The 25,394-nt window shown below is 61.2% G+C and overlaps 2 protein-coding genes across 3 annotated transcripts; one reads left to right on the top strand and one right to left on the bottom strand.

The window, feature by feature from the left end:
* Positions 1 to 775: 775 nt before the first annotated feature.
* LOC137455989 (alpha-2-macroglobulin-like protein 1) lies at positions 776 to 8,065 on the bottom strand. Of its 2 annotated transcripts, XR_010990937.1 has the most exons (6): positions 7,887 to 8,065; positions 7,278 to 7,467; positions 6,600 to 6,762; positions 6,242 to 6,294; positions 5,515 to 5,596; positions 776 to 3,522 (listed from the first exon to the last, which is right to left on the bottom strand). XR_010990937.1 is itself a non-coding variant. In XM_068167200.1 (5 exons), exons 1-5 carry the CDS (start codon positions 7,958 to 7,960, stop codon positions 5,576 to 5,578), a joined length of 501 nt encoding a protein of 166 aa, XP_068023301.1. In that variant the 5' UTR covers positions 7,961 to 8,065; the 3' UTR covers positions 5,495 to 5,575. The 2 variants fall into 2 exon arrangements, 1 of the variants encoding a protein (XP_068023301.1); XM_068167200.1 differs by lacking the exon at positions 776 to 3,522 and having other exon boundaries at positions 5,495 to 5,596.
* LOC137455987 (alpha-2-macroglobulin-like protein 1) lies at positions 7,828 to 24,933 on the top strand. The gene is made up of 23 exons (XM_068167198.1): positions 7,828 to 7,919; positions 10,366 to 10,535; positions 11,081 to 11,270; positions 12,098 to 12,260; positions 12,513 to 12,565; positions 13,320 to 13,340; positions 13,882 to 14,035; positions 14,170 to 14,254; positions 14,343 to 14,448; positions 14,834 to 14,948; positions 16,287 to 16,396; positions 16,534 to 16,701; positions 17,236 to 17,469; positions 17,718 to 17,775; positions 18,056 to 18,201; positions 18,976 to 19,125; positions 19,697 to 19,915; positions 21,317 to 21,407; positions 21,504 to 21,603; positions 22,462 to 22,687; positions 22,764 to 22,890; positions 23,574 to 23,695; positions 24,391 to 24,933. Exons 2-23 carry the CDS (start codon positions 10,462 to 10,464, stop codon positions 24,406 to 24,408), a joined length of 2,730 nt encoding a protein of 909 aa, XP_068023299.1. The 5' UTR covers positions 7,828 to 7,919; positions 10,366 to 10,461; the 3' UTR covers positions 24,409 to 24,933.
* Positions 24,934 to 25,394: the final 461 nt, after the last annotated feature.

The following is a 25,394-nucleotide window of genomic DNA, read 5'->3' as shown; positions in this document are numbered from 1 at the left end:
ATCATGGAGTGTTTTGATGTCCCGACGAATCTTCATTTGGGGGGGGTCACGTAAGAGCTTGTGATCTCCACTCCCAAAAAACTTACACATGGTCCTCTTTTGATCTTTGCACTCGCGATTTCAAACCCATTTGCTTTTAAAGTCTCTGAAATTGTTGACACCAACTGGTCCACCTGACTTCCTGACGGCGCAGCGGTCAAAATATCATCCATATATTGAATGATAGTCGCAGTTGGATCACTACGCCGAACTGGTACCAATGCCCGATCCACTGTAATCTGGCAGATAGCAGGTGAGTTGATCATTCCTTGGGGCAGCACTTTCCACTGGAAGCGTAGATTAGGGCGTTGACTGTTTGGAAACACAACAGAAAAAGCAAACCGCTCCTTGTCCTCCTCATGCAGGGATATCGAAAAGAAACAGTCCTTAATATCGAGGACAGCACAAGGCTGTCCTTCTGGTATCACAGAATTCATAGGCAACAGCATTTGAACAGGACCCATTGGTTGAATTCTCTTATTTACCTCACTCAGATCATGAAGGAGACAAAACCCTTCACCAGTTCGTTTGGGTATTACAAAAACTGGAGTATTCCACGGGCTAGTAGAAGGCTCTATGTGCCCTCGCTGCAGCTCGCGATCAACCAGCTCAAGAAGAGCATCCATTCGAGGCCTTGATAAGGGCCACTGCTCGACCCATACTGGGTCGGAAGATTTCCACGTCAATTTAATCGGTAGAAGTGGGTGTGCAGCAGTGGCCCTTAGAATAAATTTGTCACCCTGGCTTTTAATAAAGCTAGCACGTCCCTTCCCAACAGGGGTGGGACTCCTGACATAACATATGGAAAAAGGGTGATGGTTTTCTCCGGTCCCGTTTCACTGTGAATTGTAATTGCTACCAACTGAACGCTCCTCTGAGCTCGACTCAATCCCCCAACTCTACTCGCCATGGGGGCATCTTCCAATTTCCAGCGTGGAGGCCAATTTGTCTCAGGAATAACCGTAACATCTGCTCTAGTGTCAATCAAGAAGGGGACATTAATGGTGGTGCCATGGGGGGCACTATAGAGAGAACAGAACCCCCACACCACTGGCGGGTTGTCACACTTTACTGCCAGGGCCACCCTAAGGTCTCGCCCCCAAGGGATGGTCCTTGCTGTTCTTGAGATAGAGGCAGATTCAGTTGGATCATCGGTTGGGCCACAAAGTTGGTCGCTTCTCGAAGGGGCAGGGAGTTCGAGAACGCTTCGCCCCATCTGAGGTTGACATAGTTGGGCCGCCTCATGTCCCAAGTGGGAGAGGGCCATATGTGGCCCAAGTGCCCTCTCCCCACCCCGTTTCCCTGGTTTTTAGATCTATAGTCCTTAGCAAAATGTCCTTTCTTTCCACAGGCCCAACACGGTCCTCTGGGTTGATTCTGGCGTGGGGAAAACGATGTTGGCGAATCCCCCAACCGAGGGCAGTTTGCCACCACGTGGCCTGCCTGGCCACAGCTAAAACATGCCATCACGTCAGCTATTGCAGTGCAAACAGCCACCTGAATTGGGGCCAAATGCTCTTCATGTACGACATGCTTAATCATGTCTGCGAGACTTGACCCCGCTGGCAGCGATCGCAAAATATCTTTGGTTTTTGAATTACACTGCTGACGTAAGCAGTCTGCAAGGACCGGGCCTTTTGCTTCCGCAGGCAGGGTCAAAGAGTCGACCACTGCCTGGAGGCGATCTACAAATTGCATGAAGCTCTCACTTTCATTTTGCTTTATTGCAGACCATGGCGATGACTTGGCAATAACTCCAGAGGCTGTGCGAATGGCCTCTCTAGCTGCACGAGTAGTTGTCATAACTTCATGGGCCCGCAGGCCTTGGTCCTGTGCCTGGGGGGTAACCATTGTTGGGTCTGTACCCATTAGCTGATGCAGACTGGAGCCGTGGAGCGGGTGATCTGCCCCAGTTACTTGAGCTAGTTGCCTTGTACAGTTGTCCTCCCATTCTTGTTTAAACACAATCATCCCTGCCCCGTCAAAGATCAATCTACAGGTTTCCTTTGTATCGAACGGGAGCATGTCATCTCCCCCAAAAACCCCATCTATAAGGGTGGAGACCATGGCAGAATTAAGCCTTTTGTCTGCAATTGCTTTAACAATCGCTTCCACATCCTTAGGGTTTATTGGCGAGTGGACCCTTTGTCCCCTGTCTGTCACCTGGACCGGGAACGCTAGTGTAGCTGCTGGGGCCCAATCAGCACATGCAATCTTTATTTTCCCCCAATCCGTGAGAGGAACTTTTCCCCCTCGTGGTACCTCTTTATAGTGGATGGGGATACTTTATCTTTTGACTCTATCTACCCCCACCTCCTCCTCCTCAGAGTTTGAATCAGTTGCGAGCCACTCGACCTGGCTAGTATCTGACCCAGAGTCGCAACTCGACTGACTGGCTGCTTTTGGATTCCAATACTTTTTTGTTGGGCCCTGGCCCCGCCCACCTCCCTTGCGGGTGGGCCGTTCCCTCCCTCTTGGCTCGCTCCACCTTCTGCTCGGCGGGGGGTTTGCCCTGTAAAGGTATTTTTCCAAATAGTCATTCTGACTGGCTTTCCACCCCTCACTCACACGCCGGCCCCGCCCACTTCCCTCGTGGGCGGGCCACTCCTCCCTGCTTGGCTCGCCCCCACCACCTTTCTCCTTCTCGTTCTCCTCCCCTTCCCGTTTGTGTGCGCTGATTGGTTATAGCACCTCCTCCCTGTTCCCGCTGGTAGAATGCTCGCCCCGCCCTTCTCCTTTTCGTTTGGCGCCATCTTGGGGCGCATATGGCAGAGGTCTGGCCCAGACATCCTCAAACTCCGATTTTCCTGCGGCACCCCAGGCCTCCTTGGCTAACTCACCCCAGAAGGATTTGGCTTGGTTCTGTCCCTCCACGAGCGGGTCGGGGTTCGGGGATTCGGGGGGCGTATCGCCCTCCTGGAATTCCTAAGGCTTGGTAGAATTGCCGTCATCTGGGGGGCGCAAAGACCGCGTGGCTGCCCCGACTCCCCACCTCAGGATGGCCGACAAACAGTCCTTCATCGCCCTCCAGATCTCCTTCTCCTGCCTGGCCCTCTGCAGAGCCCGCACAACTTTCCCCCACGACCTAAGATCCTTCCCACAGCCTGAGGACATAGTCTCCAGAGCTAGCACTTCAGTGCATCTGCTCCACGTTTCTTGGTGGAGAATGTGCACCGGATGACTTATATCCCCCAGCTGCAACAACCTCGCAACTGCGAGAATAAATTTTTCGGGTTCACAATCAATACCCCACTGCTTCTGTAACTGCGATGCGACCTTCACAAGGGCTTCCATCCTCCTTGTTGGTCCGGGAGCGTCCTCCCCGCTGGGCTGGTCCAGCCGCTCCGGCTGCCGTTCACCCGATTCCAGGCGAATTCCCAGGTTTCGGCACCACTTGTTGCCTGTCGTAGGCGTGGCGACCTGGTTCAGGAACGGCACGGCAGCCAACCCCAGACCGCTTGGTCCATCGGCTCGCAGACACCACTGTGGTGGACGGCAAATGGCCTTTATTAGTGAACGACACTACACTATATAACTAAAATTTACGTCACTTCCGTAAACTAAACACTATTGGCTATCAGGAGAGGGGCCCTATCTTCCCGTACAACGTGAGATCTTCTGAACGCTGGGTCCTAACTGCCTACATGAAAGCTTTACAGAGCACCACAAGCACCGTGACAAAGAGAGATCCCAGAACACACCCAAGAACATCCCATCCCCACCTGGGGGTACACCCAACCCTCCCCCCCAGGGCTCTTTCCTCCCCCCCCAACCCAGCCTTGGGCCTGGGCAGGCCCAAGGGAGGCAGCTCAGCCATTTTACCTAGGCTGCAGCTGGGGATGAAAGAGGAAGTGAAGACCCCGCATGGGCATTTTACAGGGGTGCAGGGCATTATGGGAATGCAATACCTGGTCTCCTGTGACCACCCCCTGGGCTGGGCCCACCCCTTGGGACCTCCCAGGTGTGGTCTATGCAGTGGCATCCGGGCCAGCCCCCAGCCTAAACCACCACAGGCTGTTGCAGGGACACAGGGCACAGGTCACCTGCTGCCACCTTCCCCCCCAGGGTGCAGAAAATGCCCCTGCAGGCTTTGCCTCTGCAGCCAACAGCAGCCAGCAGAGCTTGCACCTCCCAGCAGCACACCAAAGCCTCTGTGGCCTGGTTTGGAGCTAGAGCCGGGCTGCAGCTGGCTGCAGAGACTTCAGCAGAGGTCCTTCACCAATGCAGGACCACCCTGGGGCCAGGGGCCAGCACATGGCCTTCTCCTTTTCCAAAGCCAAGCCTCTGGAGGTGAATTCTGGCATGAGCAAGGTGGTGGCTGAGGGATTAGCTCCAAGGGTGAAGCCACACAAGCAGCCTGGGTGAAACCACAGCTCCACTTTGCAAGGACTCATCTCAGTGTTGGCCAAATCTTTGGAGCCTGGGAAGTTTTGTTAGCCTCCTGACCCTTTCTCTGCTCAGAACTTGAATAGTTGGGGCTGTTCAGTCTGGAGAAGAGAAGGCTCCCAGGAGACAAGTCCAAGTGCCAGGGGCTGCATTTTGGCCACAACAACCCCAGGCAGTGCTGCAGGCTGGGGGCAGAGTGGTTGGAGAGCAGCCAGGCAGAGAGGGAGCTGGGGGTAGAGGTTGACAGTAGGCTGAACATGAGCCAGCAGTGTGCCCAGGTGGCCAAGAAGGCCAAGGGCATCCTGGCCTGCAGCAGGAAGAGTGTGGCCAGCAGGAGCAGGGAAGTCCTTGTGCCCTGTGCTCAGCACTGCTGAGGCCACACCTTGAGTTCTGTGTCCAGCTCTGGGCTCCTCAGGTTAGGAAAGAGGTTGAGCTGCTGGAAGGTGTCCAGAGAAGGGCAAGAAAGCTGGGGAGGGGTCTGGAGCACAGCCCTGGGAGGAGAGGCTGAGGGAGCTGGGGTTGCTTAGCCTGCAGAAGAGGAGGCTCAGGGGAGACCTTCTTGCTCTCTGCAACTCCCTGCAGGGAGGTTGGAGCCAGGTGGGGGTTGGTCTCTTCTGCCAGGCACACAGCAGCAGAACAAGAGGACACAGTCTGAAGCTGTGCCAGGGGAGGTTTAGGCTGGAGGTGAGGAAGAAATTCTTCCCAGCAAGAGAGATTGGTCACTGGGATGTGCTGCTATTCTTTTCTTTTCTTTTCTTTTCTTTTTTCTTTTCTTTTCTTTTCTTTTCTTTTCTTTTCTTTTCTTTTCTTTTCTTTTCTTTTCTTTTCTTTTCTTTTCTTTTCTTTTCTTTTCTTTTCTTTTCTTTTCTTTTCTCTTCTCTTCTCTTCTCTTCTCTTCTCTTCTCTTCTCTTCTCTTCTCTTCTCTTCTCTTCTCTTCTCTTCTCTTCTCTTCTCTTCTCTTCTCTTCTCTTCTCTTCTCTTCTCTTCTCTCCCATCCCATCCCATCCCATCCCATCCCATCCCATCCCATCCCATCCCATCCTATCCCCTCCCCTCCCTCACCCTGGCACAGCCTGTTTCGGGCTCACCGTCCACAGATCTCCATCTGGAACTTGTCCTTCTCCAGCACCACGGTGGGGAGAGCAATGCTCAGCTCAAACTTGGGCAGCACTGGTGGAGGATGCAGAATTGTCAGGGCTGGAAGGGACCTCAAGGCTCAGCCAGCCTTTGGAGGCTTTGGAGGCTGCAAACACCTCCAGGCAGGAGGCTTCCACCACCTCCCTGGGCAACCTCTGCCAGGCTCTCACCACCCTCCTGGGGAACAACTTCTTCCTCACAGCCAGTCTCAATCTCCCCACTCCTAGTTTTGCTCCATCCCCCCCAGTTCCCTCACTCCATGACACCCTCAAAAGTCCCTCCCCAGCTTTCTTGCAGCCCTCTGCAGATACTGGAAGGCCACAAGGAGGTCTTCTGGGAGCCTTCTCCTCTCCAGCCTGCACAACCCCAATTCCCTCAGGCTGTGCTCACAGCAGAGCAGCTCCAGCCCCCTGCTCCTCCTCCTGGCCCTGCTCTGGACACCTTCCAGCCCCTCCAGATCCTTCCTGGCACAGAGGCTCCAGAGCTGGCCCCAGAGCTCCAGCTGTGGTCTCAGCAGAGCAGAGGGGCAGAATCCCCTCCCTGGCCCTGCTGGCTCTGCTTTTCTTGCTGCAGCCCAGGATGATTCCCCTGGCTGCCCTCCCCAGCTGCCTCATGGCCCCCAGGGCAGAGGAGGGTGGTGCAGAGGAGCCCTGTGCCCTTCCCCAGCCCTGCTCTCACCTTCTCATTGCTGGCAGCCAAGTCTCGGTCCAGGGACAGCACTCGGAGCTTCACTGCAGAGAGCCAGCAGGGAAGTGCCAATGAGGGAATCCTCAGGGAGAGACATCCCTCACGGGCCAAGGGGATGGAAAGCCACCCCCAAGCCCAGCAGTGGGGCACTGCCCCCAGGCAGCACAGCCTCCAGCGCTGCCAGCATGCCCTGGCATTGCCCTGGCCCGGTGCTGGGGTTCCCAGTGCAGCCCAGGAGGAGTCCCCCTGTTTCCATGCAGCACCAGCAGCAAGGCTGAGCCCCCCTCACACCCCTTGGCCCAGCAGCTCCTTCAGCCCAGGGCAGGGTGGCCCAGCCTGCCCCCCTCACCTTGCTGCCCAGGCTTGTAGACAGCCTTGTCTGTCTGTATGAGGATGCCAGGCTGCAGAGCCTTCAGCATCACCTTCTTCTTCTCAGAGACCTGGAGAGACCCTCCCTGGATGGAGACCTGCAGCTCTGCCACCTCCTCCTCCCCTTGGGCAGGGGCTGGAGCCTGCCAGGGCCAACAGCAGGCAGCAGGTGAGGACAAGGGGTGTGCCATGGCCACCATGCCCTGCCCCCTCCCTCCCTTCCTTCCTCCCAGGGTCCCTTCACTTCCCCCACAGCAGCATCTTCCCTGAGCCAGGGGCTGGCAAGAAATGTCCCCCCCCAAGCCCCCTGCCCCAGCCTGCAGGGCTGCTGCCAGGGGATTTCAGCCACCAAGGGACTGGGCTGAGCTTGGAGGCATAGAATCATAGACTGGCTTGGCCTGGAAGGGACCTGGAGAGGTCCCCTAGCCCAAGCCCCCTGCAGGCAGCTGTTCCCAGCCAGCTCAGCTTGCTCAGAATGGTTTTGCCCTCACAGGGGATGAGATCCTACCAAGGGAAGGGGAGGGAGGGCACCCTTGCTCCCAGCCCCACTTTGGCCCACAGCCCCTTGCTCAGGGGAGCTGCTGGAAGCTGCTTGGACACTGGGGTGTCCAGGGCACCCCCACTGCATGCTGGCAGCTCCCTGTGGGGTGGCACTCACAGGGAAGGTGATGTTGAGGTACAGATGAGGCTCCTGGACCTCCCTGTCCAGCAGGGTGATGCTCTGGGTCTTGTCTGCCCTCTGCAGCTGGATGGTCACCTGGGCAGGCTCGGAGAGGCCACTGAGATGGACCCAGAGGGTGGTGGTGTAGGGGTGGTAGATGACAGCTGGGCAGGTGACCACATATGTCCTGGCAAGGAGAGGAGCTGGCAGCAGAGGCGTGGGGATGAGGTCCACCCCGGCACAGACCCCACAGAGGCTGGGAGGAGCTCCCGGGGCCAGAGGAACCAGGGCTGGGCTGCAGGGCCACCTCCTCCAGCCCCCCTGCTCTGCTCCTGGCCTCTCCTGGACGTCTCAGCTCCCCAGAGCAAAGGCTCAGCTCACCCAGGGGCTGCAGGTCAGGCAGCAACCAGCAGCCCCCAGAACCAGTGGCCCCCCGTGGGCCAAGCCCTCCACAGCCACGGGCAGGAACAGCTCAGCAGCCTGAGCAAACAATCAGACAGGAAGGGATAGATCCCACTGCATAATGCCAAGGGGCCCAGACCCTGTGCCCTCCCACCAGGCCTGGACAGACAGACACAGACAGAGAGAGAGACAGAGAGCTCTTACGGCGCTGCCGATGCCCAGGCTGTGAGCTGCAGGGTGAGGAGCAGCAGGATGGGAAGGGCAGCTGGGGACCTCATGCCTCAGGCACCTCAGGGCTGGCCACAGCCTCCTTCTCCGGGGCTTGGATGTGCCTAGAGCTGCATCTGCTGTGCCCTGAGTGGAGCTCTTTGCTTCCCAGCCAGGCAGCCACCAGGGCTTGGCAGAGGGCTGCAGCATGGAGCTGCAGATATAGCCAAACAATGTTTGCCCTCTGCCCACGGCCGCCTGGGTTCAAGGCTTCCCAGGGAGGGTTTTGCAACGTGAGCAAAGGTCCCCAGAGGCCCTGGAGGCTCCAGAGCACGGGGAGGGCTCCCCTGGCTTTCTGGGAAATGATGGCAGGGATGGGAAGGGACAAGTTCCCCAAAGGAAGGCAGACTGCAGCTCCTGAGCCAGGCCCTGGGCTGGCAGCCATCTGCCAGCAGGGCTCCCTCCCAGGCCTGGCAGCTAGCCCAACAGCAGCTGGCCAGAGGGGCTTGGGCTGTCCTTGTGCCAAGCCTCCTCCAGTTTCATGGGCAGAGGAGCAGGAAGCCTTTGGGCTCTGCTGCCAGCTCCAGCTGCCCTCTGTGCACTGCCCCTGGGAGCCTGGCACCAGGCAGGGCATGGCTGAGCTGCCCCTTCCTCCCCTGGAGGGGGGTTAGGGAGGTTGAGACAGCTCCAGGTCAGGCAGAGTGTCCTGAGTGTCCCCTTCTCTCTGGGGATGTGGGGAGAGGCAGAGATGGTGCTGAGAGAAGCCAGGGAGGATCCCTCAGCAAGCTGAGTGCTGAGGGTGGCACCTGAGGGGTGGGATCCATCCAGAGGGACCTGGACAAGCTGGAGCAGTGGATCCATGTGGACCTCATGAGGTTCACCAAGGCCAAGTGCAAGGTTCTGCAGCTGGGTCAGGACAGCTCCCACTGTTAATCCAGGCTGGGGGTGAAGGGCTGGAGAGCAGCCCTGTGGAGAAGGACCTGGGGGGGCTAGGGGGTGCACAGCTGGACATGAGCCAGCTCCATGGGCTGCACCTGGGCAGGCTTCACCTCCTGTCTCCAAAGCTGGCCAAGCCATGGCCAAGCCAGGCTGCAGCTCCCTGCTTTGGCCTCAGTCCTGCTCCTGGCTGGGACTCTGTAAACCCATGGCCATTCTCCAGGCCAAAACATCAGCCCCAGGGAAGAGGCTTCCCCTGAGCAGGAACTCAGTGGAGCAGGAGGTGGCCAAGGGTCATGAGGTCCTTTCCCAGAACTCCTCTTTATGCCATCCTGCCTCAGCTGGCCTGGGGGTCAGCAGCTGCCCCCCAGCCTGGCTATGGTTTGACTCTGCTCTGCTGAGACCACAGCTGGAGCTCTGGGGCCATTTCTGGAGCCTCTGTGCCAGGAAGGGTCTGGAGGGGCTGGAAGGTGTCCAGAGCAGGGCCACGAGGAGGAGCAGAGGGCTGGAGCTGCTCTGCTGTGAGCACAGCCTGAGGGAGTTGGGGTTGTGCAGGCTGGAGAGGAGAAGGCTCCCAGGAGACCTCCTTGTGGCCTTCCAGGATCTGCAGAGGGCTGCAAGAAAGCTGGGGAGGGACTTCTGAGGGTGTCAGGGAGGGATAGGACTGGGGGGGATGGAGCAGAACTAGAAGTGGGGAGATTGAGTTTGGCTGTGAGGAAGAAGTTGTTGGCCAGGAGGGTGGTGAGAGCCTGGCACAGGCTGCCCAGGGAGGTGGTGGAAGCCTCCTGCCTGGAGGTGTTTACAGCCAGGCTGGAGGTGGCTGTGAGCAAGCTGCTGTGGTGTGAGGTGTCCCTGGGCATGGCAGGGGGTTGGGGCTGGCTGAGCCTTGAGGTCCCTTCCAGCCCTGCCAGCTCTGGATTTCTCTGAATCCTGCTGCAGTCAGCCCTGCCTGGGGGCGCTGCAGCCCCCGGGGGCTGGGGGTGCCCTGCGTGGCTCACACAGGCTCCAGCAGGCTGAGGAAGGGGCAGCAGAGCTGCAGGGCTGCCATGGGAATGGAGCCCTGGAGCCTGGGGCAGGGCTGTGGGGCTGAGCAGTGGGAAGCAGGGCAGGGGGCACTGGCATCCAGCAGGCCACCAGGCAGCGAGGTGCCAGCAGGGCTCAGCCCCTGGCAGCCTCAGCACTCGGCTGGGGCTCTGGAAGTGCAGGGGGGGCCCTGGGTGAGATGGGTGTTGGCTTCCTCAGTGGGAGGCTGGTGAGACACTGGAGCAGGGTGCCCAGGAAGGCTGTGGCTGCCTGATGCCTGGGAGTGCTGAAGGGCAGGCTGGCTGAGGCTGGGGACAAGCTGGGCTGGTGAAAGTTGTCCCAGCCCATGGCAGGGGGTGGGAGCTGGGTGGTCTTGGAGGCCCCTTCCAACCCTGACAGTTCTGGGATTCTGTGACTGCCAGAGCCTTGAACCCAGCCAGGCTTGGGTCTGGTGGTTAAACATTGTCCCAGCTGCGTGGCTGGGTGCCAGCCACAGCCTTTTGCTGGCTGCCTGCAGGGAGCTGACAGCTTGAGGAGAAGCAGCAGCAGCAGCAGCAGCAGCCCCCAGCACAGGGGCTCTGGGACCCCCTTGCTTCCACCTGGTCCCCCAAGCATGGGCTCTGCAGCCACCCTGCCTTGTCTTCTGCTTTTCATCTCCTCCCTGACAGCTGGAGCATCTGCAAAGCAGTAAGCCTTCTGTGTCTGCCTGGCCCGGCCTGCCGGCACGGTCTGGCCCCACTGCTGGCACGGTCTGGTCCCACTGCTGGCACGGTCTGGTCCCACTGCTGGCACGGTCTGGTCCCACTGCTGGCACGGTCTGGTCCCACTGCTGTGGCAGTCCTCGCTGTCAGCCCGTTGCTGCTCGGGGTGGCAGTGCTGGGGGTGCTGGGTGGTCTCCACAGTGGACTTTACACCTGGGGTTGGTGTCTCTGGGCTGGTTTGGTGCAGGTGCATCCTCCCAGCGGGGCCAGGGGGGCAGCAGAGCCTTTCCTCCCTCCTCAGATGGACCTTGGCTGCTCCCAAGGTGTTTAGGTGGAGGGAGCTCTGCCCTGGCCTCCCGGGGAGCAAGGTGGAGCCCTGCAGAGACCACCCAGGGCTAGGACAACACCCAGGTGCCCCACACCAGGGCAGCCCGGAGTGGAAAGGAGCCCCGAGGCTTGGGGGGGTGGGGGGGGTGGGGGGGGGGGTGTGTGTCTCTGCTAGCCTCCCCTCACGGGGTGCCCCCTCCCCAGGCACTACCTGGTGATCTTCCCCTCTACCTTCCACTACACACACACGGGCCAAGTGCACATCCACCTCGTGGAGCTGGAGGCGCCTGTGAGGGTCACCCTGCACCTGGAGAGCAGCCATGAGGTGCCTGATGTGGTGCTGGAGGAGCAGGGCAGTGGAGTCCTGCAGCTGGCTTGGCCTCGCTTCACCCACGTGAGTGGCAGCCCCGCGGGATGGGGGGAGCCAGCCCCTGCCCCTGCCCCTGTCCCAGCCCCTGTCCCAGCCCCAGCCCCTGCCCCTACCCCTGTCCCTGTCCCTGTCCCAGCCCCAGCCCCTCTCCCTGACCCTGCCCCTGCCCCTGCCCCTGTCCCTGTCCCTGCCCCTGCCCCTGCACCTGCCCCTGCCCCTGCACCTGCCCCTGTCCCTGCCCCTGCCCCTGCCCCTGCCCCTGCCCCTGCCCCAGCTCTAGACCCTGTCCCTGTCCCTGCCCCTGCCCCTGCCCCTGCCCCTGCCAGAGCCAGCCTGGGGCAGCTGGCAGGGCACAGGAAGTCCATCCAGGGTGGAGAGGGAGGGAGGGAGGTGAAGAGCAGAGGGACAGGAGGAACGTAGAGACCTTGTGGGCTTTATCTGCATCAGCTTCCCACACACAGCAGTGCCCTGGTACCCTCCTGGTGCCCTCCTGGCGGCTTCCTGGTGCCCTCCTGGTGCCTTCCTGTTGCCCTCCTGGTGCCCTCCTGATGCCTTCCTGCTGCCTCCCTGCTGCCTTCCTATGGTTCCCTGCTGCCTCCCTCATGCTTCCTTGCTGCCTTCCTGCTGCCTCCCTGCTGCCTCCCTGCTGCTTCCTTGGTGCCCTCCTGCTGACTCCTTGGTGCCCTCCTATGGCTCCCTGGTGCCTTCCTGCTGCCTCCCTGCTGCCTCCCTGGTGCCCTCCTGGTGCTTCCCTGGCGCCACGGGGTGGTGGGGCCGGGCTCTGGGGGTGCTGTCTCAGGGGCGCCCCCCCCCAGGCTCTGGCCCCAGCTCTGCTGTTTGCCTGGGGACAGGTCCCTGCGGAGCAGGAAGCCTTCCAGGAGGTGGCAGAGCTGCAGCTCTCCATCCAGGGAGCTTCCCTGCAGGTCTCTGAGAAGCGGCTGGTGCTGCTGGAAGCCTTGGAGCTGAGAGTCTTGCTCCAGACGGATAAGGACTCCTACGAGCCTGGGGCGGCTGGTGAGGGGGAACCGCCACTGGGGGAGGTGCCCGGGGGGGAGGTGCCCAGGGGTGAGGTGCCCGGGGGTGGGGTGCCCGGGGTGGAATGCCCAGGGGTGGGGTGCCCGGGAGTGAGGTGCCTGGGGGTGAGGTGCCCAGGGGTGGGGTGCCCAGGGGTGAGGTGCCCAGGGGTGGGGTACCCAGGGGTGGGATGCCCAGGGGTGGGCCCTGGGCTGCAGCAGTCACTCCTGCCCCTGCCTTTGCCTTCTGCAGTGAAGCTGAGAATCGTCTGCCTGGACCACAACCTGATGCCCAGAGACAGGGAGGTGAGGAAGGGTCGGGGTGCAGGGTGGGCATGGAGACAACAGGGCCCCCACGGGCCCAGGATCAGCAGCCTGGGCAGCAGTGGCACAGCCTTCAGTGCCAGCACAGTGCCACACCTTCAGTGCCAGCACAGACACAGCCTTCAGTGCCAGCACAGACACAGATTTCAGTGCCAGCACAGACACAGCCTTCAGTGCCAGCACAGACAGCTTCCAGTGCCAGCACACAGACACAGCCTTCAGTGCCAGCACAGTGCCTCAGCCTTGTGCCAGCACAGTGCCACAGCCTTCAGTGCCAGCACAGTGCCACAGCCTTCAGTGCCAGCACAGACACAGCCTTCAGTGCCAGCACAGTGCCACAGCCTTCAGTGCCAACACAGACACAGCCTTCAGTGCCAGCACAGTGCCTCAGCCTTGTGCCAGCACAATGCCACAGCCTTCAGTGCCAGCACAGACACAGCCGTCAGTGCCACCACACAGACAGAGCCTTCAGTGCCAGCACCGTGCCACAGGCTTCAGTGCCAGCACAGTGCCACAGCCTTGTGCCAGCACAAGCATGGAGGAGATGTGTGTGGGGAGGGAATTCCCCAAACACCAAAGAGATGTGGCACAGCCTGAGTGCCCTGGTACCAGCCCTTGCCTTTGGCACTGGCACAGCTCTGCAGGGGCCAACCCAGAGCCCCCAGACTCAAAGCCCAGCTCAGCCCCAGGTGCTTTGGGCATGCTGAAGGTTTCCTCTCTCTCTCTCTCTTTGCAGCTCCAGCTGGTGACCTTGCAGGTGAGTTGTCCCCGGGTGCCCACCTGCCAGCTCCCTGGGGAGCAGCCAAGGGCCCCACACGTCTGTGGAGCTGGGCTCAAGGAGCAGGGAAAGGGACTCCCCACCTCACCCCCGTGGCTGCTGAGAGAAGTTATCAGGAGCAAGGCTTTGGGACCCTCACCCTCATTTCCAGCCCACTCAGGTCAGCTGGGTGCCTGCCTGCAGGATGGGGAAGTCCTCTGGGCATGGATGGAGACGGCAGTGCCTATGGCCACAGAGACTCTGACCCAGGCTGGAGAAGGCCCTGAGCCCCCGGTCCGGGCTGGAGCAGCCCCCTGCCCCCTCCAGCTGCCGCGGCCAGGCTGGGGCTCGGCTCAGGCAGGCGCCCAGGGGCAGTCTTCCCTTGGCAGGGCTGATGCCCTCGGGGCTGCTCTGAGCACGGTGGCAGGGCAAAGCCTCTGCTCCTTATGGAGGGTCCCACGCAGGATTTGAGCCCTCGAAGTTGTCAGCCCACGTCCAGCCCCACGGGCGAGGGCTGACCGCCGGCTGTCCCCGTGCGCAGGGCCCCGACTTCGAGCAAGTGATGGAGTGGAGGGGGGTGAGGCTGCGGCAGGGCATGGCGGAGCTGTCCTTCCTGCTGCCCCCTGACTCCGTCCCGGGCACCTACACCATCAGGACAGGGAGAAACAGCCACAGCTTCAGCGTGAAGGAGCAGGGTGCGTGGGGACACGGGAGGCTGGGCTCCGCCTGCCGTCTCTGGCCACGGCCGGGAGCCGCTGAAGGAAGCTATGGGCACAGCCCCGGTCCCCACTGGGGTCCCTCCCTCTCTCCCTCCCTCCCTCCCCCCCAGGTCTCCCCCAGTTTGCAGCGCTGCTCCAGCTGCCCCACGCCGTGACGCCGGAGGACGAGACGATCCCACTGCGCGTCTGTGGGTGGTGAGTGGCAGGGCAGCCCCAGCAGCGAGCCCGCCCCGGGTGCTGCTGCCCCCAGCAGCCACCCAGCCAGCTCCTGCTCCCCGGCCAGGAACCCCTCCGGGAAGGCTTTCCGGGGCAGCGCTGATGCCAGGCTGTGCCAGTACATCTTACCCCCGGACAGACCCACCCGGCACTGCGCCGTCTTGAGGGGCCAGGTGAGGGCATCGCCAGAGCCGGGAGGCACAGGGCTGCTGGTCCCGGAGGGGTCTCCCCACGCTGGGCTGCCGATGGCTGGCTGCCTCAGCTGGGCATCAGCACCCATCCTGCTCTCCTGCAAACCCAGAGACCAACCCCCCAGGAGAGCAGGGGAGCCGAGCAGGGACCTTTGGGTGGTTGTAGGGCCAGGATGGGCAGGAAGGGGGCAGCCAGGTGTGCGTGGCACGGAGTGGCACCGGCCCAGCGTGGGGGAGCAAGCCTGCGGGATCCAAGGGCTGCAGGACAGGAGGGAGGGGGCAGCGGCGGCCGGGGGGGTGAGGGTGAGGGCAGATGGCCCTCAGGGGCCCAGCCAGGGGCCGCTGCTGACGCTGGCGCTCGCTTCAGACAGGGAGGAAGGGCTGCATCTCCAGCGAGGTGCCGGCGGCTGCCTTCAACCTGAGCAACCCCTACGCCATGCCTCGGCTCTACGCCGTCGCCTGGCTGCAGCAGGAGGGCACCGGTGAGCATCGCCCTGCCAAGGGCCAGCCTGCGGTGTCCTGGAGTGGTGGCACCTGGAGGGCACGGCACTACTGCCCCCCTCAGGTCTCCCTGGGGTCTCTCCCCTCCCCATCCATGAGCACAGAAGCACAGATCGATAGTGGCTGGGAGGGACCTCTGGAGCTCACCCAGTCCAGCCCAGCAGGGCACCCACAGCATCTTGCCCAGCAGCACAATGCCCAGGGGAGGTTGGAAGCTCTCCACAGCAGCAGACTCCACAACCTCCCTGGGCAGCCTGCTCCAGGCCTCCAGCACCCTCACACCAAATAACTTTCTCCTCCTGCTCAGATGGAACCTCCTGGGTGCCAGTTTGTGCCCCTTGCCCCTTGGGCTGTCCCTGGGCACAACTGAGCAGAGTCTGGCCCCAGCCTCTTGCCCCCCAGCCTTTAGCTCTTGCTGAGCATTGCTCAGCTTCCCTCTGGGGCTGCTCTCCTCCAGGCTCTCAGCCCCAGGGTTCTCAGCCTTTGCTCTTCCCAGAGCTGCTCCAGGCCCCTCAGCAGCTTTGTAGCCTCTGTTGGACTCTCTCCAGCAGTTCTCTGTCTCCCTGGAACTGGGGAGCCCAGAGCTGGACCCAGAACTCCAGATGTGGCCTCCCTAGGGCAGAGCAGAGGGGGACGAGAACCTCCCTCGACCTGCTGGCTACACTCTCTTTAATGCACCCCAGGAGCCCATAGCCCTTCTTGCCCACCAGGGCACCTTGCTGGCTCATGGGGAGCTTGCCCCCGAGCTCTCCCAGCTCCTCCTCCTTGGAGCTGCTTCCCAGCAGGGCTCCCCTCACCTGTCCTGGTGCAGGAGGTTGTTCCTCCCCAGGGGCAGGGTCCAGCACACGCCCTTGCTGACCTTCATGACCTCTGCCCTGCTCTCCCCTGGCTGGGTCAATCACTGTGCTTTTGAGAGTCTCTGACCCATCTTTCCTGGAGGGCATCACCGGGACAGTTGCTGAGAGCCTCTCTCCTCTCCCCTCTCTCCTCTCCCCTCTCTCCTCTCTCCTCTCTCCTCTCTCTCCCCTCTCCGCTCCTCTCTCTCCCCTCTCCCCTCCTCTCTCTCCCCCTCTCCTCTCTCCCCTCTCTCCCCTCTCCTCTCTCCTCTCTCCCCTCTCTCCTCTATCCTCTCTCCTCTCCCCTCTCCCCTCTCTCTTCTCTCCTCTGTCCTCTCTCCTTTCCCCTCTCTCCTCTCCCCTCTCTCCTCTCCACTCTCTCCTCTCCCCTGTCTTATCTCTCCTGTCTTCTCTCATCTCTCACCTTTCCCCTCTCCCCTCTCTCCTCACTCCTCTCTCCTCACTCCTCTCTCCTGTCCCCAGGGCTGTGGCAGACGGTGACCCAAACCTGTCTGGTCGTGCAGGAAACAACCACAATCAGCCTCCAGAGCCCTGATTTCTTCTACAATCCTGGGGCTCCCTACAAAGCCACGGTAACAGGGGGGGGGGGCTGCACCCTGCTGCCCCCAACCCTACTCTCTCTGAGCCCCTGCCCTGCCCAGCCCTGCCCTCTGCCCCACACCTGCAGCCCAGCCCAGCCCAGGCCATTTCCCTTTCTTTCCTGGTGCAGGTGCTGCTGAAGGGCCCCAAGGGCTCTGTGCTGAGGGAGAAGGAGCTCCTCCTTCTGATCAACAATGTGACAGGGTTGGTGGGGATACAAACCCTGCTGACAGATGAGCTGGGGAGAGCCTCTGTGGAGCTGGACACCTCTGGCTGGAGTGACAAGATCACCCTGCACGTGAGTGAGCCCTCAGGAGGCAGAGCTCTTCTTATGGGGCACCTTCCAGCCTCCTCTTGACCCCAGCTGGTCCTTTTGCCCCCTCAGCACCCCCCTGCTGAAAGCTCCACCTGTTCCTTAGCCCTCTTCAAGCCTTGCTTGCCCACCTGCAGACCCTTCCTGCTCCTGCTGCACAACTCTCAGTCATGCTGCTCTCTGCAAGTTCCTCCTCTCTGCCTTCCTGCTCTCCCACTCCACTGCCCAGTTTCAGGACCCATTTTCAGGACCCCTTTCTGCCTTCACCACCTGGGGCACAAGATCAGATCCTCAGGGGTTGGGCTTTCAGTTCCTACCCCCTGCTCACACCTGCTGCTCAGCCCTTGCCTCCTGCTCTTGCCACCCCCTTCGAGGGTCCCTTGTGCTGCTGCTCAGCTCTCTGCTTTGGGTGCTGAGCACAGCTGGGCTCTGCTCCTTGGCAACCTTCCTGCAGGGATGCCACAGCTGCAGGGTGGCTCTGCCCCCCTCCCTGCTTCTGCTCTTTGCTGTTGCCCTCAGGGAGTCTTCAAGGATGGACCTCCAGCTGCAGAGCCTGAAATCCTGGGCAGCTCCCACTACCAAAGTGTTGTTTACCGCCTGTACCCCAGCTCCTGGGGGGGAAAAGCCTTCCTGGCCATCCACAGGGTGGCAAAGGAGCTGCCCTGTGGCCAGACCCTGCAGCTGGAGGTGGATTACTTCTTGGGGGAGAAGGCCACGGGGATGGAGCAGCACAGCCTGGATGTGGTCTTCCTGGTGAGTCTTCACCTGGGGAGGGATGGGAGGCTGCAGGGGAGGCTGCCCAGGGGAGGGCTTCAGCAGAAACCATTCCCAGCCAGCCCTGAGAGCTGGAGCTGGCAGGTCTTGAGGCACCATTTCCATCCCTCCTGCAGGATGTGGCTCTAATGGTCTCTCCCTGAGCCTCCTCCGTGGTACCCCCCTCGGCTGCTTGTGCTCATTCCCTGCTCAGCATCAGTTTGGTTGTTCCATCTCCTCCTCTGCAGGTCCTGGCCAAGGGGGCCATAGTCACTGTCCTCAGGAAAGAGCTGCATGCAGAGCCTGGTAAGTCTCAAGGCATGGAGGGGCTGTGCAGGGCTCTGCTCTCCATCCCTGCTCCTCATAGGCTCACAGCACCAGGAAATGGTTTGGGCTGGAAGGAACCTTCAAGATCATCCAGTTCCAGCCCCCTGCCACGGGCAGGGACACCTCCCACCAGCCCAGCTGGCTCAAGGCCTCATCCAGCCTGGCCCTGAACACCTCCAGGGAGGAGGCAGCCACAGCCTCCTTGGGCAGCCTGTGCCAGAGTCTCCCCATCCACCTCCTCTCCTTTCCTGTGGTCCAGGGCTGAAAGGCTTCTTCTCCCTGGAGCTGCCCATCAGCCTCCAGCTGGCACCCAGGTTCAGGGTGCTGGGCTACATGGTGCTGCCTGATGGGGAGCTGGTGGCTGACAGCACCAAGTTCAGCGTGGCCAAGTGCTTCCCCACCAAGGTGAGCAGGTGTGGTAATGGTTGTGACAGGCACTGTGAGCAATCTGGCAGTGTAGGCCTAGAGCCTGACATGGTGGTAGGCCATGCCCAGCATGAGTGCGGAAGTGGCTAGCAGTACAGCAGAACAGTGCTGTGCCTGCTCTGTGTAACCAAAGCAGGGCACTGGTAGCCATAAACATAGAGAGTTATCTTGGGATGACAGGACACACTCGTATATCAACAATCCCGCTTGTTAACCAATAATCCACAGTAGTACAGTGTGTGGTCACTCGTGAGGGGCCAATGACGCCATGCCAGCAATGCCCCCCGAGCTTATATGACTTGTAAAGTTTTTCTTAATGCGCACTTCTGCGCACTCCTTACTAGCCTGTCAGCTCTACTGTCTGCTTTGCACTATGCTGGCTTTATAACGGATCAATGATGAAGCAATAAAGGAACAATACTAGATCATATTGATCAGCCGTATTGGTTCCAATCTCCGTCGTCCCCAGAAGCAGGGGCTGCCAGAGCCAGGGGAGCTGCTGCTGGCCTTGGTGGGGAGCTGCAGGCACTGAGCCTCACTCCTCAGCAGAGCTTTCCCTCACCCCCAGACTCTCCTTTCAGGGAGGGTTCTCCTTCCCCTCCCATTCCTGCTGCTGCTGCAAACCACCTCCTGGCTCTGCTCACGCCCCTCACTCTCCATCCTCTGCTGGTGCCTGGGGCCAGGCTGTGGCACAGAGGTGCTGCCTGGGACCAGCTCCCACTCTCCTAATGCAAAGGCTTCCTCCCTCCCCAGGTGAACCTCTCCTTCTCAGAGCAGAGGGCCCTGGGGGGCTCCCAGCTCCGGCTGAAGGTGCAGGCTGCCCCAGGGTCACTCTGTGCTACCTACGCCAGGGACCAACGCGCTCAGCCCTCAGCTTCCAAGCCCAGGCTCAGCCCTGATGTGGTGAGGATGAAGTAACCTCAGAGCTGAGCTGGCCCTGGGCTGGGCAGGGGCATGGGGCCAGCGGTTTCTTTCTACTGCCACCTATTCTAGAGGAGGGCAGCAGGGAGCCTGGGGAGTTGCTGGGTGTCCAGGAGCCTGCAGTGAGCCACTGCCACCACCCATGGCCCTCGGGGCTTTGCTGGGGAGATGCTGCACCACTGCCTGGTGATGCCTCCCAGCAGCATGCACAGCCTCCCTGGGCACCCTGTTCTAGTGTCTCCCCACCCATCTCCTCTCCTGTGCTCCAGGGCTGAGAGGCTGCTTCTCCCTGGAGCTGCCCCTCAGGCTCCAGCTGAGGCGCTCCGGGGTGCCTCCTGGGGTGGAAACCCCCAGAAGAGGGGGTGGGGGGTGGGAAGCATCCCCTGCTCTTGGAGAGAAGAGAGATGGGGCAGTGATGAGGCCCAGGGGAGAGGCTGGCAGCAGGGCAGCATCACTGCCATGCCCTGGGAGGTGCAGAAGCTCCAGGAGCAAAGCCTGGGGCCACAGAGGCTGGAGCTGGGCCGGCAGTGTTCTGTGTGTGGCTTTGCTGTAGGTCTATGACAGCATCCCCAGGTTCTATGAAGGCAAGTACCCCTCTGAAGTGGAAGAGGATGACTTACCCACGTGTGCATTGCTGGGGTTCATAGACGTGACCCCACACGTGGCTGCCCTCAACTGCTTCGAGGTGCCAGGCAACCACAGCTGGAAGCGCTGCTTACACAGCCTGCAGCGCAGGGCTGCAGACACCCCAGGCCCCTCCACGCTCCTGAAGGTAGGAGCCCCCCAGCCCTCCCTCACACTCCTCTCCCTCCCAGGGTGCTGGGGACAACTGCCCCCTCCCCCAGCCAGCCCCCTGTCTGTGCTCATGAGGAATGCTCTCAGAATCACAGACTCCTTCAGGCTGGACCAGGAGCCCAGCCCCACCCTGCCCCCAGGGCATGGCCCCAGGGGCTATGGCCACAGGCTCCCTGAGCACCTCCAGGCATGGGGACTCCACCACCCCCCTGGGCAGCCTGGGCCGGTCCCTGACCACCCCTGCAGCAAGGAAATTATTCCTCATATCCAGCCTAACCCTCCCCTGCTGCAACCTGAGACCATCTCCTCTTGTCCTGTCAGTGCTGCAGGCTGGGGCAGAGTGGCTGAGAGCAGCCAGGCCGAGAGAGACCTGGGGGTGCTGGGGGACAGCAGCTGAACAGGAGGCAGCAGTGTGCCCAGGGGCCAAGAAGGCCAAGGGCATCCTGGCCTGCAGCAGGAAGAGTGTGGCCAGCAGGAGCAGGGAAGTCCTTGTGCCCTGTGCTCAGCACTGCTGAGGCCACACCTTGAGGTCTGTGTCCAGTTCTGGGCTCCTCAGGTTAGGAAAGAGGTTGAGCTGCTGGAAGGTGTCCAGAGAAGGGCAAGAAAGCTGGGGAGGGGTCTGGAGCACAGCCCTGGGAGGAGAGGCTGAGGGAGCTGGGGTTGCTTAGCCTGCAGAAGAGGAGGCTCAGGGGAGACCTTCTTGCTCTCTCCAGCTGCCTGCAGGGAGGTTGTAGCCAGGTGGGGGTTGGGCTCTTTTGCCAGGCAAGCAGCAGGAGAACAAGAAGGCACAGTCTCAAGCTGTGCCAAGGGAGGTTTAGGCTGGAGGTGAGGAGAAAGTTCTTCCCAGCAAGAGAGATTGGCCACTGGGATGTGCTGCCCAGGGAGGTGGTGCAGTCCCCATCCCTGGAGGTGTTTAGGAAGAACCTGTATGAGGCCCTTGGTGCCATGGTTGAGTTGATCAGATGGTGCTGGGTGAGAGGTTAGACTTGGTGATCTCAAAGGTCTCTTCCAACTTTATTGGTTCTATGATTCTGTGATAGTTGGGAGCAGAGCCCAGCCCCCACCTGGCTCCAGCCTCCTCTCAGGGAGCTGCAGAGAGCAATGAGATCTCCCTCAGCCTCCTCCAGGCTCAACACCCCCAGCTCCCTCAGCTGCTCCTCCCCAGCCCTGTTCTCCAGACCCTTCCCAGAGCTCTGTTGCCCTTCCCTGGCCCTGCTGCAACCTCTCAATGTTCTGGTGGCCCTGCATCATCTTCAGCCACCCTTGGCCGAGTGCCCTCAGGTCCTCTTCCAGCAGGCAGCTTCCAGGCACTCTGCCCAAGCCTGCAGCCCTCCTGGGGTGGCTGTGTTCCATGCTTCTGTTCTGGGCCACGTTTCAGGATGCAAGTTTGAAAGTGATCACCAACACCCTCCTGGGCTGCTCCTTCAGGTTCCGGTACCAGACGTTCCAAAGCCTTCTCTTCGACAGAGGCAAGAGGGGAGGGGCTGGAGCTGCCTGGGTGCTGGCTGCAGAAGGGACATCCTGCCTCTTCCCTTCCTTCCTTTCTGACAGCACACTGCTTGCAGGAGCACCCCTGGAGGCCATTGAGCAGGCAGGGGTGCTGCAGGACACTGGGCTGCAGAGGGACCTGCTGAGGACGTGGCTGTGGGAGCTGCTCCCCGTGGGGTGAGTTGGGAGCTCCAGCAGAGCTGGAGCCAAGGGGCTGCCCTGACCTCATCAGCCTCACCCCTGGGTGCAGCACCCACAGCTCCAGCTCGGTGTCCAGGAGTCACACTGAGACATGTCCAGCTCCTTCCCTGGGAACTCAGCAGCATACCCAGGAGGGATTCAGGATCCCTGAGAGGGATTCAGGATCTGTTCTGGAGGGAGGGGCTGCCATGAGAGGCAGGGGCTGCTATGAGAGGCAGGGGCTGCCATGAGGGGCAGGGGCTGCCATGAGGGGCAGGGGCTGCCATGAGATCCAGGAGCTGCCATGCGGGGCAGGGGCTGCCATGAGAGGCAGGGGCTGCCATGCGGGGCAGGGGCTGCCATGAGATCCAGGAGCTGCCATGCGGGGCAGGGGCTGCCATGAGAGGCAGAGGCTGCCATGAGGGGCAGGGGCTGCCTTGAGATCCAGGAGCTGCTATGAGGGGCAGAGGCTGCCATGAGGGGCAGGGGCTGCCTTGAGATCCAGGAGCTGCTATGAGAGGCAGAGGCTGCCATGAGAGGCAGGGGCTGCCTTGAGATCCAGGAGCTGCTATGAGGGGCAGAGGCTGCCATGAGGGGCAGGGGCTGCTATGAGGGGCAGGGGCTGCCATGAGAGGCAGGGACTGCCATGAGATCCAGGAGCTGCCATGAGGGGCAGGGGCAGCGAGGGTGCCTCAGCCCATCCCCGAGTCTGTGCTGGCCAGCAGGTGGCCTTCAACTCTCCTGGCCCACTGAGCTGCTGGCGGGGTCAGGTGCCCAGGACCTGGAGGAAGGGCATTGGCTGTGCCAAATCAAGCCCAGCCTGCAAGCTCTGCCCCATCCTCCCCTGCCCTGCAGGGAGAGCGGCTCGGCAGAGGTGATGGTGACAGTGCCCAACGCTACCACCAGCTGGGAGGCTGGGATGCTCTGCACGACTCCCCTGGGCTTGGGGCTGGCCCCTGCCACCACCCTGACCACCTTCAAGCCCCTCTCCGTGGAGCTGGCACTGCCCTCCTCCGTGGCCCCCCACGAAGCCTTCACCCCCGTGGCCACCGTCGCCAACTACCTGCAGCAGTGCCTGCGGGTGAGTGGGGCCGGGGAGGGGGCCCTGGGGCTGGGGGCTGGTGGGGGCTGATGGAGCTGTGGCCATGGCCTGGCAGGTCCAGGTGAGGCTGGTGACACCTGTGGGGCTGGAGATGCTGGCAGGAATGAGCAGGGTCTACAGAGACTGCGTCTGCCCCGAGGAACCGAGGACCTTCCACTGGAGACTGAGAGCCACCAGCCAGGGTACAGAGGGGACAGCAGAGGGCTGGGGAGGGGGCAGGGGAGGCCAGCAGTGACACCCCTCACAAACCTCCCCTTTCTCACTGCTTCCCTCATCCCTTCCTCCCTCTCCCAACCACCTCTCTCCAATTTCCCTTTTCCCTTCTCCACTCTCCAGCCTCTTCCCTCCAAACCCTTCCTCCCTCTCCCAGCCACCTCTCTCCTCTTCCACTTTCCCCTTCAGCCTCACCTCCATCCCTGGAAAGGTAATGAAGCAACTTATGCTTGGTGCTGTCCCATCCCTGGAGGTGTTTAGGAAGAGCCTGGATGAGGCCCTTGGTGCCATGGTTTAGCTGATCAGATGGTGCTGGGGGAGAGGTTGGACTGGATGACCTCAAAGATCTCTTCCAACCTGCTCTATTCCATTCTATTCTATTCTATTCTATTCTATTCTATTCTATTCTATTCTATTCTATTCTATTCTATTCTATTCTATTCTATTCTATTCCATTCCATTCCATTCCATTCCATTCCATTCCATTCCATTCCATTCCATTCCACTCTCCAGCCTCTTCCCTCCACTTCTGGTCCCATCACAGCCCCACCCCCACCCTCCTCCTCTTCCTTCCCCAGCTCCCCAGGATGGCTCTGAGCTGGAGCCAGCCCCTGAGGCAGTGGCACAGTGACCTCCCCATCTGCCTCTGCAGGGAACATGACTGCCATGGCTGTGGCCAGGACCCTGAACTCTGGCAATCTCTGTGGCACCCAGGTGCCCACAGTGCTCAGCCAGGGGCAGCAGGACACCGACTCCAAAGTGCTGCTGGTGCAGGTGAGCAGAGCTGTGGCGGTGGTGGGAGACTGCTACTGGTGGTGGGAGACTGCTGCTGGTGCAGGGAGACTGCTGCTGGTGGTGGGAGACTGCTGCTGGTGGTGGGAGACTGCTGCTGGTGCAGGGAGACTGCTGCTGGTGCAGGGAGACTGCTGCTGGTGGTGGGAGAGTGCTGCTGGTGCAGAGAGACTGCTGCTGGTGGTGAGAGACTGCTGCTGGTGCAGGGAGACTGCTGCTGGTGCAGGGAGACTGCTGCTGGTGCAGGTGAGCAGAGCTGGTGGCCAGGCTGAGAGAGTTGGCCTTGGGCAGCCTGCAGAAGAGAAGGCTCCAGGGAGAGCTTCTGGTGGCCTTGCAGTGCTTCAAGGGCCCAGCAGAGAGCTGGGGACAGAGCTTTGAGCAGGGCCTGATGGGACAGGACAAGGAGGGATGGTTGGAAAGGGCAAGAGGGAGCTTGAGAGTGGAGAGAAGGAGAAATGTTTGGCAGTGAGGGTGGGGAGAGCCTGGCCCAGGCTGCCCAGAGAGCTGGGAGCTGTCCCATGCCTGGCAGCAGTGCAGGGGAGGTTGTGTGGGGCTGTGAGCAGCCTGCTGTGGCTGGGGCTGTCCCTGGGGGCTGCAGGGGGCTGCACTGGCTGAGCTTTAAAGGTCCCTTCCAATCCCTTCCCTGATTCTACCCCTGCTGTATTCCTGTTTTTAAGCCTCCAGCATCAAAGTGAAGGCAAACTGCAGCTGCCTGGCTGTGCCTCCAGCCCCATCCCTGCCACAGCCAGCAGCCACCCACCACCTCCAGAGCTGGCAGCCTCTTCCCATCCCTTGGCCCCCTTCACCTGACCCAGCAGCAGCCTGAGCAGCAGTGTTGAGAAGAAGACTCTGAGCCCCCCATGGAGTCCTGGTGCCCCTGCAGCCCCTTGGAGAGGACAGCAGGGCAGGTGAGCTGAGCCTGGGCTGACCACAGGCCTTGGGAGAGGAGTGGAAGCCTGGTGGGTGGCCATGGAGAGGGGGCTCTGGGTGCAGCCCTGGCCCTGGCCCCACTCCCCCAGGCTGGAAACCAAAGAAATCTCCAAGGGGGCTAAGGGAGGTGGAAGCAGCAAACTGCTTTGCTTGCAAGAAAGCTTCTTTGCTGCAGGCTCCTGATCCAAACTCAGCTGGGCTTGGAGGCTCAGGTCTCCTGTGCCCCCCAGTGATGTGCCAGAGGGGCTGCATCTTCCCTTTGCTTTGCTGAATAAAGAGCTGGAAGCAGAGAGGGCACTGATGGCGTGGGCAGCAAGGCAGGAGGAGAAGCAGCACCACATGGGCTGAGGGCTGCCTGCTCTGCAGGGCCTGGGGCCAAGGCACTTGGGCTCCTGCTCCCAAATCACCACCAGCAGATGGCAAATCCTCTGGGCAGTACTTGCCCTGCAGGCACTGATCCCACAGGCAAAGCCCTTCCTGCTCCTGGATCAGCCTCCTGCTCCTCGAGGTGCCCAACACATCCTGTGCTGTGTCCTGGAGGGCTTGGAGTGCTGCTGGCCCCCAGCTCCTGCCACAGTGAACCCCAGGGTGCCTGTGGGGCACTGAGCCATGCCCACAGCCTGGGGCAGCAGCAGCAGCTCAGGGCCGTGCTCCCTGCTTGTGTTCATGGGGCTGGGGGAGAGCAGACTCTTCTGGACACCAGCAGCAGGTGGGACTGCTCCTGAAGGACAGGCAGGGGAGCACAGGAGGG

Source organism: Melanerpes formicivorus, unplaced genomic scaffold, assembly GCF_026170545.1.
Source record: "Melanerpes formicivorus ecotype bairdi unplaced genomic scaffold, bMelFor1.0.p_v2 SCAF_113, whole genome shotgun sequence".
NCBI lineage: Eukaryota > Metazoa > Chordata > Aves > Piciformes > Picidae > Melanerpes > Melanerpes formicivorus.
Note: the sequence above shows the minus strand (reverse complement) of the source record. Positions and strands in the feature narration are given on the sequence as shown.